General features: G+C 42.2%; 1 protein-coding gene across 1 annotated transcript; it reads right to left on the bottom strand.

The window, feature by feature from the left end:
* Window positions 1-220: 220 nt before the first annotated feature.
* On the bottom strand, window positions 221-6,446 carry cibar2 (CBY1 interacting BAR domain containing 2). Its single transcript, XM_055150844.1, has 9 exons — window positions 6,427-6,446; window positions 5,060-5,294; window positions 2,547-2,615; window positions 2,356-2,457; window positions 1,836-1,841; window positions 1,569-1,673; window positions 940-1,073; window positions 645-792; window positions 221-382 (listed from the first exon to the last, which is right to left on the bottom strand). The coding sequence occupies exons 1-9, from the start codon at window positions 6,444-6,446 to the stop codon at window positions 221-223; spliced, it is 981 nt and encodes a 326-aa protein (XP_055006819.1).
* Window positions 6,447-16,710: the final 10,264 nt, after the last annotated feature.

The raw sequence follows: 16,710 nt of genomic DNA, 5'->3' as shown, positions 1-16,710 counted from the left end.
CTAAGGACAGTTTTGTTAGTACTTTACATTTACACCATACTCTGTGGATATACATGGACATAGTTAATCTGCTGGCCGCTGCGGTGCAAATAGGAAGTGTTCATGGAGGAGCTTCTGGCTCCATCAACTCTGTTAGCAGTTGACTTTACACATATTCACTAAGACGTCCCAAAGCTCTCTGATGGGTGGGGCCTAATTCAGTGGCCCCTCCTCCTCTCTGTCAGTTGTTCCACCGGCGCACCTGAGCGTATTGGGCTGCGTATGAGCGTCTGGTGGGCGGAGCCTCAGTGTCTGACTCCTCTTCCTCCTCTTCCTCCTCTTCCTCCTCCTCCTCTCTCTGTAGCTCCTCCAAGTGCCTCTGTCGCCTTAAGGTGTTGCGGGGCTGGACAAACAGGAAATCATCATATTAATGGCATCATAGTAATGTTTCTCAGGAGCAGCTCCTTTTCTGTGTCATTAAAGGTCGTATCTTACACCAAAGTGACTCTGTGAGCTTTGAGTCATGTTATAATGTTGTTCCCTCCTCAACATCAGACCTGCCACCTTTAATGTGAAACGTTTGAGCGCTTTGTCCATCCACCTGTTGTGCTGCATGATACTGCCAGAAAGGTAAGATACATTGAAATAAATATTGTTGCACTCACCCTGGGAATGGGCTCCGCCTGTGGCCTCAGCTGCTCCCTGAGGGTCCCTCGGGTGCTGGGGCTCTGCAGGGGACTGTGGTACTGAGAGAGTCCACTCACAGGACTGTCCACACGAGTGGTCAGGAAGTCAGAGACACGCACACGCCCGCTGAACAACTGCAGGAGGAAAGACCAAAGGGTTTATGGGAAACTCACAGCTAGAGTATATCAGGATCATAATGTGTGACGTGATCTTTTGGACATGACCACATTAGTCCCCCGAGCCCTGTTCACACTGCCCAGACTGTGGACTTACGCAGAGAGCAGTGTCCTCACCTCTAGGTCCCTGTTCAGGTCCATGGACTCCAGGTTGTGGAAGGTGTGGGTGTAGATCTCCAGAGCTTTGGCGTGGAACAGCATCTCCACTGTGATGAAATCTGTGAAGATGGTCTGCACAACACACAGTGGATCAGAGCACAGATGTGTGGCCCTGTGCAAAATAAACGCCCTGAGCGTCATGAGTTTGTAATCATTTTCCCAACTCTCAGAGACCAGGGTGAAGTTTTGGCATGACGCTAAAACTAACAACTAACATGTTAACTATGCGCTTCATAATTAGACAGCACACAGTATTCTCCATGGTGGTAAGATACTAATTTAGCCACAGCTGCCCTGGGACAGACATGAGGCTGCCAATCTGCACCATTGGCCCCTCAGATCACCAACACTCACACACACCACTTTCATACTAGGCAATCTGCATCAAGTGTCTTGCCTATGGACACAATTGCAGTTTTTGCCTTTGGTATCAGTATATGAGTACTGGAGTAAACAGAGGACTACATAAAAGCACGTGCTTCAGTTTATGATCCATGAACGACATGTTTATTCATTTGTCTGCACACACAGACGTCCTGCTTCAAAGAGCACATGTGTGAGTCTGACCTTGATGTCCTCCAGCCTGTTCTTCTGGAAGTCCATGATGGCCTCCTCCATGAGCCTCGTGCTCCTCTGGGCATTGTTAGAGGCCTTCTGAGCGCTCACCTCTGCCTGTACACACACACACACACGCACACGCACACGTACACACACACACACACGCACACGCACACGCACACACACACACACACACACACACACAGACACACAGATACACTGACACAGTCTGCTGCCTCCTGCTGTCAGTCTGCTGAAGTACATCAGTGCACTTACCTGAGACTGAAAACATTTGTCAAGGAAACCCATGTACCTGCTCCCACTGTTACAGAGCATTGGTGTATGTGTATGTCACAACAGCAGAGGGATGACTGCAGATCTTCTCTTAGTTCCTGTCAGAGAGTTAATTAAACCGAGGCTCGAGCAGTACCCACTGTTACAGTTAAGAACAGGTTTATATCCATCTAAACGCCAGGGAACAGTGCAAAATAAGACTGGAGGTTTTATGGTTTGTGGAGGAAATAATAGAAAGACAGAAAATGTCTGTATACTGTGTTCATTCAATTAGCAAATTTGATTATATTGCAATTAATCTTGCAGCCCCACTGAGTGGTAGTTTTATTCTCCACTACTAAAACTTCTACTGTGTATTTGGATGAGAAACTCTCTCCAACATTTAGCCCAAGCTCCAGAGACACTGACGAGAGATGAATAAAACTTTACTCTCACCTGTTTGCACTTCAGCGCCCCCACAGGACACAGAAGGTACAAACTGCTGTTTCTTTTCAGAGGATACAATGCTCTGGCGGTCTGCAGGGTTCTTCAGCCTGATCTTCTCCAGCTTCTGGATCTCCTTTATCTCTCTGCTCCGGTCTGCACTGAACTTCTTCACTTCAGCCTGAGGGACAGGAGCAGCACACGGACAGTTGACCATGTTTAATCAGAGACACGTTCCTCTCACTCAAAGGTGGTGTGTGTGATACTGACTCTCTTGTTCTTGATGATGTCTCCATAGGCTTTGAGAGGAGCCACCACCCTGCTCTCCAGCCTCTCCACCTGCACACAACACTGTCACTAGGGTGGCAACTGCAAATAATATGAAGGAATGAATAAAAGTGAACATTGAGTATGCCAGCAGCCAGATGTAGGTTTAAATACATGTTTACATGTGTATAACATGAATGTGGAGGGACATGTAATAACTGTAATGACACTGTAATAATACACAATCGTAATTCAGTCTTAAGTTAGTGTAACAATTAAAACAATACAATAATGTCTTTATATAATAAAGCATGATCTCCATCATCACTAAAATATCAAATAAACCATTAGTTTTTGCTGAGATTGCATCAATATACACGTCAGTATGATAAGTTTATTGCCAATTTTTCATACAAAAATCATACAAAGAATCAAAATGGTGTTTCTCACTATCTCATAAGTAATAAAAAATAAATTGTAAATAGTGCAAAGGTGCACTTGTTAAAAAAAAGTTTAGATCTAGCCAAGTAGTAGTAATAGTAGTCTAGTAGTAGTAGTACTACTACTAGTAGTATCCTAGTCAGTGTTGTGCATGAACGAGTTCAAAAGAACGCGTTCATTGAACACGTTCATTTTTCAGTGAACTTTGAACTGAACGCAACACTTTTGTAAATCAAGAACTTGAACGTGAATTTGTTCAAATTATGTGTGATGAACGACGTACGTCACTGTTGGAGTTCAGTTAAACGTCGGAATTTGAAGAGTGACGATCTGCTCGCACTTCACCTCACGAAACCACAGCCGCGTGTCAACGTGAAGGCGACTCCACCAGCAGCTTTAGTGGAACGTACGGGCTCTTGTGTCTCTCAATGGGAAGTCAATCAAACTTGACTGGGCGCGTTTAGCTGCTTGTATTTACCTTCTGTACAGGCTGACCACGGCAAACGCAAGGATTTCAAAAGTAAATTTCAAAGCACTAATTAACAGTCTATGTGGATCTGGGCTCTTTCACATGATACACAACTGCCCAGGGAGCACAATGTGCTGATGGTAAATGCACAAATACAACAATAGATACATGCTCTCTGTGTATTTTGACGGGGATACGCGCCTACGCTCGTGTAGAGCGTCAAAAAATAAGATGGATCCTATTTTCTGAAATCTACACGCACAGGACGTGCTGCTCCGCGCGCGTATTATTTTACTTGGTACATATGTCAGTAACGCGCGTCACAATGCTTTTTTAACCTGGATTGAAATGGTGGGTTTTTCGTTTTTCTTCATACAAATTTGCTAAAATCACCGCGATATCAGCAGTGGTGAAACGCCGGAGGTGCGCCCGCGTAGACCGTGATCCTGAGCGAAAGGACCGACGCAGAAGTCCGCGCTCCACCGAACTAAACGCAGCTGACGCTCGATCGCACTCGGGGTTCTCTCAGGGGCGGTCCTAGATTCCAAGTTCTAGTCCAGGATTAGTCCTGGTTTGGTCCTGGTTTAGTCTTGGTTTAGTCCTGGTTCAGTTCTGGTTTAGACCTGGTTTATTCCTGGTTCAGTTCTGGTTTAGTTCTGGTTTAGTCCTGGTTCAGTCCTGGTTTAGACCTGGTTCAATTCTGGTTCGGTCCTGGTTTAGTCTTGGTTTATTCCTGGTTTAGACCTAGTTCAGTCCTGGTTCAGTTCTGGTTTAGCCCTGGTTCAGTTCTGGTTTAGACCTGGTTTAGTCCTGGTTTAGACCTGGTTCAGTTCTGGTTTAGTCCTGCTTCAGTTCTGGTTTAGACCTGGTTTAGTCCTGGTTTAGACCTGGTTCAGTTCTGGTTTAGTTCTGGTTTAGTCCTGGTTCAGTTCTGGTATAGACCTGGTTTAGTCCTGGTTTACACCTGGTTCAGTTCTGGTTTAGTCCTGGTTTAGACCTGGTTCAGTTCTGGTTCAGTCCTGGTTTAGACCTGGTTTAGACCTGGTTTAGACCTGGTTTAGTCCTGGTTTAGTCCTGGTTTAGTCCTGGTTCAGTCCATATACGGCGCAAAAGTTCAGCATCTTAACAGTTCTTTTGGTGAGAGTAAATTAAAAGTGCTGCAATAGTCATGTAATGTTTTACATTTTAAATACAGTAATATTGTAATGTAACAAATGACTTTGAAATGACAGTAACAAGTCATAAATAACACATTACAGTTTTAAAGTCACTTGTCCAACAGTGTATCTTGTAAAGTTGTTGTAAACTAGAAGTCAGTTTGAAAAATAAAAGCAGCCTTTCATTTACAGATCTCATCTAAATATAAAATGAACTGAACTTTGAACTAGTTCAAAATTAAAATTGTGAACTATGAACGTGAACTATTCACTTTGAACAAGTGTGAACTGAACTTTGAACTAGTTCATGAAAACTGTGAACTTGCACAACACTGATCCTAGTACTTTTCACAGTATCTGAAAACATCTGGTCACATAATGAGTCTAGCCTGACCTGAGCCTGACCTGAGCCTGCCCTGAGCCTGACCTGAGTGTGACCTGAGCCTGACCTGAGCCTGCCTGTAGTCCTGTACCATGGCCAGGTCTTCGGCCAGGTTCTTCAGGCCGAGCTGGAGCTCCGGGTCCTCAGAGCGGGACAGGTCCTGCAGTTGTCCCACCAGAGCGTCCCCTTTGTCCCTCAGACCCGCTGTCTTCCTGGTGTAGGCGGCCAGCACAGAGCACAGCTGTCCCAACAGCTTCTCTGTGTGAGACACTGTCTGCTCCATGGTCTTCACCTGCACGTCCCTTAGCGAGCAGAGGGGAGGGGTGTTAAAGACGAGGTATTTTACTGGTATTAACGGCTGACACAACATATATACATATATAGACCACCAGGAGACCTTTTATTTTAAAAAGGACATATTTGCCAAAAACACCATATGAACATGTTTGATAAATTTCACTTTCATGTTTAACACTTTGAGTTTTCCCCCTGGTTCACTACTGCAAACTACTGCATATCATGTTTGTCAAGCTGCTGTATACAGTTTTGTATGTTTTTGTATATTTTTGGAGAATTGTCGTGGTGGAGCATGGGTGATGTAGACTTGTGGGTGGAGCTTTGCAGAGAATCTTACAGCAACTATAAGGAGAGTTTGAATAGAACCGAGGAGAGATTCCTTCATTACAAGCAAGCCTGGATAACATGTCATGCATGTTTTTGATGAGGGAACAGTGTTATAACATGGGAGAAAGCCAGGCAATTCAAATAAAGATTTTTAAGGGACTGTATGTAAGATTTTGATGTAAAATTGTATAAACTTCCAAACATGTTCAAATTAAATATCATTTTGACTGGTAACAGTAGTTATGCTGATTTATGCTTAATCACAAAAACGCTGGCGATGACGGCCAAATGGTATTTTATAATTTGGTGCTTTGGTTCACAAGAACTTTAAACCTAAAATGCCTCTCTCTGATCTGAATGATTTTTATCTAAACCCCAGCATTATTCATGAGTCAGTGCTCAGGGAGGGAATTCTGGAGGGTCTGAACTTCACATGAGGCCTGGATGTGTCTCTGTCTGCAGGTTAAGGCTCTGGAGACACAAGTTCAGTTGTGATTCTTGCAGTTTTTTTAAAATCTGTAAAAGCTCAGAATAATCTGTATCCAGTTCCTTCTGTTTTCCTCTTAATCTCCTCACTGACCTAAAGAAGTGTTAAAACAGATACAAATATACAGTTACCTACTACTTTTACATACTATTTCTCCACAAAACTACTCCTAATGCCACTGCCACTACTGCAAAAAAAGCCATCATGTCATTTCATAATGTCAGCTGAACATCTCTTATGCATGATGTGAGAAATGTGCAAAGGTACAAAACTAAAAGTGCAAATGTCAAAGGTGCTGATGATAATAAATAAAAGTCTTTTACCTGGAGAAGAGCCCTGTCATGGCTGCCGTCCTCACTGTCTGTTTGTGCTCCTCACCTGCTCCAGGTAACACAGCCTGTTTCCATGGAGACAGGCACAACACAGCCTCTGGAGCAGGTGTAATGCTGAAGAGACGCCACACGAGGGCGCCACAACTCTACAGTCCACTGGTGATGAGAGCACCTGATAGAGTTATAATGACTTGATTTGACATGGTGTTTTTTGTTTTGTTTTTTCATTTAGAATTCCCCTCCCCAACAGTCTGCAACCTGGGCATCATTCTGGACTCAACCCTCTCCTTTGAACCCCACATCAAATCAATCACAAAATTTACCACTATTGCAACACATCCTGCCTCCATCCATCTCTCCTGGACCTGGCTGCTCAAACTCTCATCCATTATCATGACCTCCCGCCTGGACTATTGCCATGGAGTCCTGTCCTGGATTTCCCCAAAGCTTCTGGACAGGCTTCAGTATATCTAAAACTCTGCTGCTAGGGTTCTCCCTCACACCAAGCCCTGGCAGCACATCACCCCCACTCTCGCCCACTTGCACTGGCTTCCCATGAAACACCAGATCCAGAACAAGATTCTTCTCCTCATCTACAAGTCCCTCCAGGCCCAGGCCCCTCAGAAGCTCTCAGAGATCATGTTACACAAGAGCTAAAACTACAGTATGTAACTTTATGGAGGTCCCACGTCACCTGCATGATTCCATGGAAATAGAAATTTAAAACCATATTTTGGAACATTCCCCATGGAGATAAGGTTAATGCTATACTGTACTGTGGAATATTATAACCAAGTGAGAAACATTTCTCTCCTCCAGGCCAAATAAGAGTCAGGTTTGTGATGCAAGCACAGTGAGGACATCTGCATTTCAATGTTTTTTTTTTTATTGCTATAAAAACAACCAGACTTTTATTTGAGTCTATGATTTGACTAAAAAGTGACACGCTGTGGCTTTAACATCCGTGTGGGATGTGCCCACTTGTAGGAAAGCAGGAGCCTGGTGTTTAGAACCGTCACAGTGATACTTCATAAATAATAGAGAAGAAAATCAGACTCATGTTTTGTAGAGCACCTGTGAGTCCATCTGTTCCTTTGGCTCCTCCTCGAACCATCAGACCAGCAGCTCTAAGTCACAATCTCACACTGAAGAACAATACAACAAGGATTTAAAGAGCACATTTCCATGAGCCTGTGATTGAGTGATGAGTGTTCATGGTCCAGTTTGATTTTCAGCCAAAAGGTGAGAGTCACTCACTGGAAAAACTGCCTTTATTTGCAGATGCTCAGAGGCTGCACAGGTCACAGGTCACAGGAGCGGGTGGACACGAGGGAAACAGAAAACTAAAGCAAGGACTATCAATATTTTAACTGTCACATATCAAAGTTTATCCATCCATGTTGAATTTTCTAACTGGGAGGCAGCTCAGAGTTCTGAAATGGGACCAGAGTTACTGAGTAGGAGTTCTGGCCACTGGAACACAGTGTTTTTCTGAACGTCCTAATTTCAGGACAAATCAGAGGACAGAAGTTGTTTCACCCTCAGTCAGAGGTGGGACCAAGTCCTTGTTTAAGTATTTGACCTCAAGTCCCAAGTCAAATAGAGGCAAGTCCAAGTCGAGTCTTGAGCCACTGGCCCATAAGTCCAAATCAAGTCATCTGCTTTGAGCTTCAAGTCATTTCATGTCTTTAAACCAAAGTATCTTAGATTTTTGCAGTTTATATGAATTTTAAACTAAATTGTACATAAAAAGTCATGGTATATTTATATGATTTATATGAGTATTTATATAAGAGGTGAAGAAATGCAGTTTTTTCTTTTTAAAAGTCTTTTAAAATCTAAATGTCTGTTAAAGATCTTAGTGCGACTCATTATGGTCAGAAATAAGTTATTTTGTAATGTAGTCTGCACTGAACTGTACTGTACTGTATATTACTGTAGTACATTTGTGGATACCATCTCTACTACTACTTCACTTTCATTTAAAGTACCAAACAGAAGTGGAAGGGACATATTCTAGTTTGTTCCTGTAAAATTATTCACCCACATGTATCAACTGTAAAGAGAAAAGTATTTTCTAAAATCATTTATTTTTTTAGGAGAAGCATTAAGTGACAGGCCTCAAGCCAGAGTCAAGTCCCAAGTCACTGACCTTCACATCTAAGTCGAGTCCTAAGTCCTACAAACAGAGACTCAAGCCTGACTCGAGTCCAAGTCACGACGTGCAAACCTCTGCCCTCACTTATAACTAAGTTCTAAAATTCCAAATAAAAGAGCTTTGTTCAAAAGTGCTGCAGGTTAAAATGACTAGATGAGGATATAATATAAAATATGAAATTATTCTAGTGCCTGTGTGACATCACTGACCTTGTGTGATATGATATGACCTGTTCACTCAGGCACAGCTGAAACAAAGACCACAGCACAAAGCCAAAAGTATATACATTCATAGTTTATTGTTACATGAATATAGTCCATAATTCCATATGCGATAAAAACACTGGCTCAAAAACAGACAAAGAACATGAGGCTCACAGCAATGACACGGACTAGAGCGCCATCTACAGGCCCAAGTCAGCATGTGTACAGTGTGAGGAGTGCAAAGACTTTCCAATGGTACAAAATGTCAGAAGACTACAATACTTTTTACCCAAATAAATTATTATATAGTATTTTTCACAATCAAAATATGTGATTGAAATTTCTCAAAAACAGCTGTTGGCAAATCACTGACCAACTTTTCTATATTTATTAAAGATGTTCGGTGTAAATTTTCTGTTTGTTTCCAGGGAGACGTTACTTGCTTACCTGGAATGTTCCACAGTATGGCATTCATCTTGTAAGGTTTGATCTATGGAAAAGGGGGACTTCTTACTGTAAGAAGCGCGTTTATCAAGGAATAGTGTTGTAGTTTATGTGTTTTTTTAAGCGGAGGTCTTTTATTCCTCTGTGGTTTAAACTACTAACACAAAACATAATTAGATCATCATTTTACCTTGAATGATTTGAAAATGTTATAGTCGCACAAAACAACATATTGACATATTTTATAAGTTTCACTTTTGTTCTTGACACTCGGAGGTGTTTTTGTTAACACTGCCTCTGGTTCAGTCAACGTTAAAGAGCATTGGAAGCTTTAAAATGTTTGATTTAGCATAATACCCTCACTTTAAACAAACTAACAAATGTTGTGCAGTGGAACATTCCAGGAGGAATACCATTTTCATAGAGATGGTGAAGGTAGAGGACACCCACCAGAAAAGTTACACTATGCACCTTTAATATTATTATAATCTAATATAACTCTAAAATCCAAAATAATTTATAGGCAACTTCGAAACCGCAGTTTCCTTCACTGAATTGAAATGTGAAGTCGACCCCCGACCTGTTAAACAGCCGCATTAGAAGAACATATAGAAACATTGCACAAACTAAATACATTCATAAATGCATTTACATAGAAATTCTATTATCTAAAGGGATTTCTCATTGCAATAGTCAAGTCATTGGTAAATATACTACTTTAAATAGAAGTGTCTCTAATAAATAAGTTCTTTTAAACTCCATAGCAGCACATGATTGAAGAAAACTGGAAATGGCCATGACATTATATTGTTGCATTTTTTCATCAGTTTTTATGGCTCATATTTTCAGATACAGAAAAATATATGTACATGTTTATTTTATGCGCATCACACACTGAAGCAGAGGCTAACACTGAGCAGAGACTCTCCGGACGCACACTCAACAGCTCATCTAAACTACACTGGACTGCATGTAAACTCAAATATTACAAGTCAAGCCCTCTTTTGGTCCACTGTGGTCAAGAAAGAAATGCACCTCTCCATAAACAAATAGTCACTGAAATAAAAATACATAAAATTCGATATAGACGTCTTCCTCGCCCCTAAATCCTGCGTGTGTGTGTGTGCGCTCAGGTCTATTGCTATTGACACGTGCTTGAATACAGAAGCACAGACAGATCAGAGTTTGTCATGACATATATGTGCTTGGTCTCATGCTCTGTTTATATCATATTTGGATTGTATCATTTATTATCATCAGAATACGTATTTAAAATGACATTATAATATTTATAATAAAATACTATATAATAATGGAGTAACTACTAAAATAGTAAATGTAACACACTAAACAAACTACTGTCTAAAACAGAATCTAGACAAAATGAAACATTCATATTTCTTTTTATACAAAATGCATTGGCACATTTTAGTCCACCTGTTCTGCAACTTGTCCCTGTAGGCCCATATGTACTGTACATCAGTGTGGTACTTTCATGTATATTGTGTACTTGTATTTGTATTTGTACATATTGTAAGAGCAGTACCTTCTTGTTTAGGTAGTGTTTAACTGCACATAAAGTGCAGTACCTTCATGTGTTGTGTGTACTTCTACATGAGAGCAGTATTTTCATGTACCCTGTGCACATGTATAAGTGTAGTACACTGAAGTGTAGTGTTTATTGTACTTGTTCATAAGTGCAGTGCTTTCATGTGTGTTGTGTACTTGTAAAGTTGTAGTGTGTAATTGTACATATGCGCTGTAACTTGATGTGTTGTGTGCACTTGTACATAAAGAGCAGTACTTTCATGTGTTGTGTGCACTTGTACATAAAGAGCAGTACTTTCATGTGTTGTGTGTACTTGTACATAAAGAGCAGTACTTTCATGTGTAATGTGTACTTGTACATGATGTCGGTGTGAGTAGGACTGGTGGCCACAGGCTGAATGGAGAAAGCTTCACAAAGGCAGAGTCACTCACAATAAGAAACTGCAGCGACAACATAGAAACCCCATGGAGACGTGTAGTGTCACATGATGTCCTGTAGGGGGCGACAGTGTGCTAGTCTTTGTTGAATTCTCCGGCCTCCCAGCGCAGGGCCATGGCACTCTTACGGCGCACCCCAGTGTACGCCTCTGGGAACTGCAACAGACACAACAAACAACACACAGCCGTCAGGACTCACAGGATAAAGACTCTGTACCTTTTCCCGTGTATTTGAGAAACATGTACAAATATAGACTATTGTATCAGCAGCTCTTAAGGTCAGAATAAGTCTGTCATCTACTGCTGGCATCTAAGTATAAAGGATATATAATTATTACTGTCCAATAATTAGGGCAGCATGCATGTGCAGGACTCCACACTGGTCTCTTAAGAGCTCATAAACTATAACCATTTAAAGTGAAGTTTGTTTTTTCTCATTATTTAAACAGTAAAAATCAGATACAGTGCATTTAAAGACGACTATATCGTGGCCTTGTTATTTAGTTTTATTGAATTGAAATATAGAAGCATTCTTGTCATACTGTAATGGAAGAAGTGCGTGCTGCATACAGTGTGGTTTGTAAAAGTCTTACTCTGTGGTCACAGGACAGGACGGAGCGGTCCATCTTGTACGCCGTCTTCATGGGAGATGATGGGGACGACTTGCACTTGACAGGCTCTGTCAGGAGACACAGGAGACACGAGAGAGCCTGGTCATGAGACCAATCCAAGTGTGTGGACTTATACTACTGTCCAAGGACAATAATACTCTCACATTCATTAATCTTGTATACAAGTAGTTGGACAGCAACCATGACGAACTTACCAGGGCATTTTGACATTATCTGTAATTTGTTTCTATGTTTTAGTTTTTAGTTGTTTTTTTTTACATTAACATTAATGAACGCATGAACAAAAACAATCTTCACAAAGAACACAGTTTATAAAGAATGATTGGGTCGTAGTTACCTCTTAAAGCCACAGTATGTAACTTTTTATCTCCAAGAATATTGGGTATGTTTGTTGTGTATTGCTCTCACAGCCTCTTCCTGCTTGTTTCCATGGAAATGTTGTTTCTTTGGCTATAATATTCCACAGTATGCCATAAAACTGATCTCTGTGTTCCACAGTAGTTCCATAGTTTCTGTTTCCATGGAATTGTGCAGGAGAAGTGTCACCTCCAGAAATTTACATACTGCACCTTTAATTAGGGAGTTGGGAGTTTTAGGGTTGTTGTATTAATGAGCTTGGACCATTCTTAATAAGTTTTATGTTCATTAAAAAGTACATTCACATTGTATAAACTCTAAGTTCACTAAAAGTTATCAAGCATAGACCAAACACTAAACTGGGCTGTTCAGTACATCTCAGTCACACAAAGTGCAGATGGAACACCATCAAACATACCTGAGATGTCAAAAGACAGCGTGTCCTTGTGATTGGATAAGAAGCGGTCCTTGCTGTACAGCTCGGCCCTGTCCTCCCTCTCCTTCCTCAGTTCCTCCTCCCTCTGCTTGGCCTGCTTGATCTCCTCATCCACCAGCGAGATGGTGCTTCTGGACCGCAGCTTGAAGAACGGGTTGTTCAGAAACATCTTCTCTTCTGGCTGCTCGCACACCTTGTTGAGGGAGTATTCAGAGGCACTGCGGATGATCAGGTTGGACGTCTCCAGGATGATGAGATTGGAGCTGGTATCTTCTGAACGCCACTCTGCAGAACAGGCCCCCAGATCTTTTCCCAGTCTCTGGCTGGACTCATTGGCAGGGTCCACTATGATGACATTGTGTGCTGAGACATCGCGTTGGAGTGGCTCTTTGGTTGGCGAGGACGTGATGATGAACGAAGGCGTCAGAGGGGTGCTGATAGACCTGGGCATGCTTCTTGACGGGGCGCAGTCTGTGGATTTACCCATCCGTGACAGTCCCCTCTCTCTCCTGAAGCTCTCCTCACGTTCCATGGACATCCGGATCTCCTTCTCTACTGGTGTTTCCACATCTTCATATGGAGATCTGTAGCTGGAGTCGCCCAGGCCTGAATCTTCTGAGCAGGGGCTGAACTGGGTGTTTGGGTACTCTCCGAAAAGATTCAAATTCTCCAGATTGTGTCCTTTCTTGTTTGTTCGTTCGATGTTACGGACTGGAGTGTACATGAAGCTGTGGCTGCTGTGGAGAGGAGCTTGTTTGGTGTTGGGGATGTAAACCCTGTTCTTAGTTTGCTCCTCCATCTCACGCCATTGTTTGCGAGCCAGCTGGAAATCCACGTGCTCCGTACTCACGTTCTCGCTCTTGGTCTCCTGGATGACACAGAAGTCTTTGGGGACCTTCTTGCTTGTTTCCATATTGTTGTTCAAGTTCTCCTCAAGTTCTCGAACGGTATTTACATTTTGATTGCCGTCTCTCCCATTTTCACCATCATCTTCAGAGATTTTCGACAAGCTCTGAATGCCCAGCAGGTTGTACTTGACTTCTTGTGAGGGCACTGGAATGGACACCACCTCCTCAGGTTGCTCCAACACCTCCTCCATCTGTGGCACATCTAGACGGACTTCGATATTGCCTTGATCTTCTTCCACCAGATCGTTCACCTCCACTTTCTTCACAAAGAGTTCTTGAGCGCTCAACTGGAGACTGTCCAAGTAGGAGTCATCGTCTTCTTTGTTTATGGACGAGGAGAATATTGTCCTCCACTTTTCATCTGCATCGCTGTCCGATGAAGCTGCCCCAATCTCCACCCCCAAACAGTCCTCCATGTCTTCTGGGCCCAGCTCATGACAGGACCCATTGGAGACATCTGACGCTACTTCTTCACGGATTCGCTGTTCCAGTTCAGACTCGTCTCTGCTGGGAGGGAACAAGACTTCACACTCATCCTGCTCTTCCCTCATGTAGTCTGGAACATCATCTGGATCTAACTCCTGTGCCTCAGGACCAGGGTACATGTCCTCTGGGTATGCTTCAGGATCTGAGTCCAGGATTGTATCTGTGTAAAGGGTGGCGGCTTGGTATTGCTTTAGCTCTTGTTCGGAAAACTGCTCTGGGAGAATGTCTGGATCTGGGAACTCATCTTCCAGTGGTTCCAAAGTCGGGTCTAGAATCAGTTCCATGTCTGGTTCTGGAAACTGGTCCTCCATGGGATCTAGGTGTAATCCAGAAAACTCTTGTTGCTCCTCTATGGGTTCCTCTTCAGGAGGTTCTTCTAGTTCCACCTCCAGAACTTCCTCTGGCACTTGTTGTGGTGGTTCTTTCTTCTTATGAGCCTCATTCTCATACACACTATCCGCACTGGACAGCGTGTCTGAAGAATTTGTGGATTCATTTCGATTCAATCCGTCATGGCCCTCCTCTGCAGTGGGGACATTCTGATCCATGCTAGCTTCTCCTGGAGTGTCAGGCACTTGTATTTCAGATGGTGGTCTGGGTGGTAATAGGTCCTGTGATGACTCGTGCCCCGGGGAATCTGGTGAGTCATTCTTCAAATAAACCTGTTCATCAAGTGCGCCTGATGCCCCGTCTCGTTCAAACGGACCAGACAGCGTTTCCTCCGCCTCCAGTGCGGCAGTTGATTGTTCACCAGTCTCCATGGCAACAGAAATTGAGTTGTGATTTTCACTTATGCTGCAACCTTGGTTCAGTTCTCCTCCATCTGCTGCTGTGTCCACCAAGGCAGCCGTCTGGGGAGAAAAAAGAGCGAGAGGGGAAGAAAGAAACGTACAAATCAATAGTGTTTTATCGGTGAGCTTAGCACATATGGATCTGAACCTTTGTGAAATATGAACCCGTGATTAAAGGGTTATGAGACAAATAAAAGATTAACTGTTATGGCATCAGCACGTTATACACAATTCTGTACACTTTGTGATTCCAGCTCCGGATTGTTTTTGATCCTCTTTTGGATCTACTGTAATTCCTATTTTTCAACTTATATACATAATACAAGTAGATCATTCAACTACCTACATCATTTGTAGTTACTATAAACCAGACATGAGTATTGTCCAGCTCTAAGCCATGTACAGCCCTTTGGTTATCTCTGACCACTCATTTGGAATTACAAAACAAACATATTTTATTGTTTGTCCTTTTATCATTTGTCATGCATGGACTAAAGCTGTATCACTTTTATTTTAGAGGAGTTTTTTTAAATGACAGTCTCACTTTTTCTTTGCTTTGTCATAACATAAACTCTTCCCAGTCTGAGCAGCTCATCAGAACAATGCTATTTACTGCTTTTTTTTGTTTGGTTTTTTTAGTAAAGAAATGCAATTCATATTATGCAGAATTGACTGAAGCATTTTGGACTGGTCCTCCACAATATTTTCTCCTCAGTATTTCTCATGTGGCCCCATGGAAATAAGAATTGCCCACACCTGCTATAAACTAGGGTGACCAAACATCCGTTTTTTAAGTGATGGAAATGTCCGGGTTTTCATTTTCTTTCGTTGGGGCCATTAAATTGAGCGGCTCTCATAGCTCTGTGACTCAGAAGGAGCGAGCAGACACAAACAGTCGGTCAGTCTGCAACATACCGAAGCAGAAATGCACATTTAACAATGACTTGTACGAGAAATTCTCCATTTTTCGTCCCAGTCGGGTCGAGTTGAGAGTAGCTCAATGTTGAGGTCCAACCCCCCAACCCCCAGTAAGGTGTCTGGTTTTCATAAATGGAAATATGGTCACCCTAATATAAACCATCCATTATTTGGGATATAGTATTACTCTAAACGTTTACTACATTTAATTATCTTACTTTTCAAAAATTTTACAAAATTTACAAAATCTTACAAAATTTCAATTGTACCAGAGTTCTGCAGACACAAACTGCTCTCTGTTTCTCACTGAATGTCAAATCAGGGATTAAAACAGGTTTCACTCTAAATATTGGTTAACATATTGTTTTGTGTTTTCATTTGTATAATATGTGTTTGACAGAATGAACAAAGACAGTGATTTGTTCATTTGGACTGATTAAGGCTTAGTAATTATAACTTAAAAGGCCTATATTATGTTATTTACTGATCCATGTTATAAAGTAGTTTCCTCATCACAAACATATGTAGAGTTGTGTTTTGTTTCATTCATATGTTTAACACACAAACCCTGCACATTTAAGCTGAGTTCTTCTCTCAAACAGAAAACATCCTGACCGGGACCTGTCAGTCTCTACTGAAGTAAAGATAAAAGGAGCTGTTCACTTGAATACTACCACTACATGACATCACAAGGTGGAACAGACCATTTAGACCTTGGAGATGTAGACAAACCAATAATCCACATCCTCCATGATTATTAGTCTCAGTCGTGTGCGTATGCTTCACCATGATTCATTCACGAACCCTCCCACACGCGGCACAGGAGAGCTCATTCTTCACTACAGGTACCAGGAGTCTGTATGGACGCCGCAAAAGAGCTCCAGTGTCAGGGGCAGCAGGGGGCCCGTCCGAGGTGTGCCAATTCCACTTTTGAAAATGCAGTCCCTAGCAACCAC

The sequence above is a fragment of the Boleophthalmus pectinirostris genome, unplaced genomic scaffold (assembly GCF_026225935.1).
Source record: "Boleophthalmus pectinirostris isolate CB_2022bp ecotype Guang Dong unplaced genomic scaffold, ASM2622593v1 HiC_scaffold_15, whole genome shotgun sequence".
Lineage (NCBI taxonomy): Eukaryota > Metazoa > Chordata > Actinopteri > Gobiiformes > Gobiidae > Boleophthalmus > Boleophthalmus pectinirostris.
Note: the sequence above shows the minus strand (reverse complement) of the source record. Positions and strands in the feature narration are given on the sequence as shown.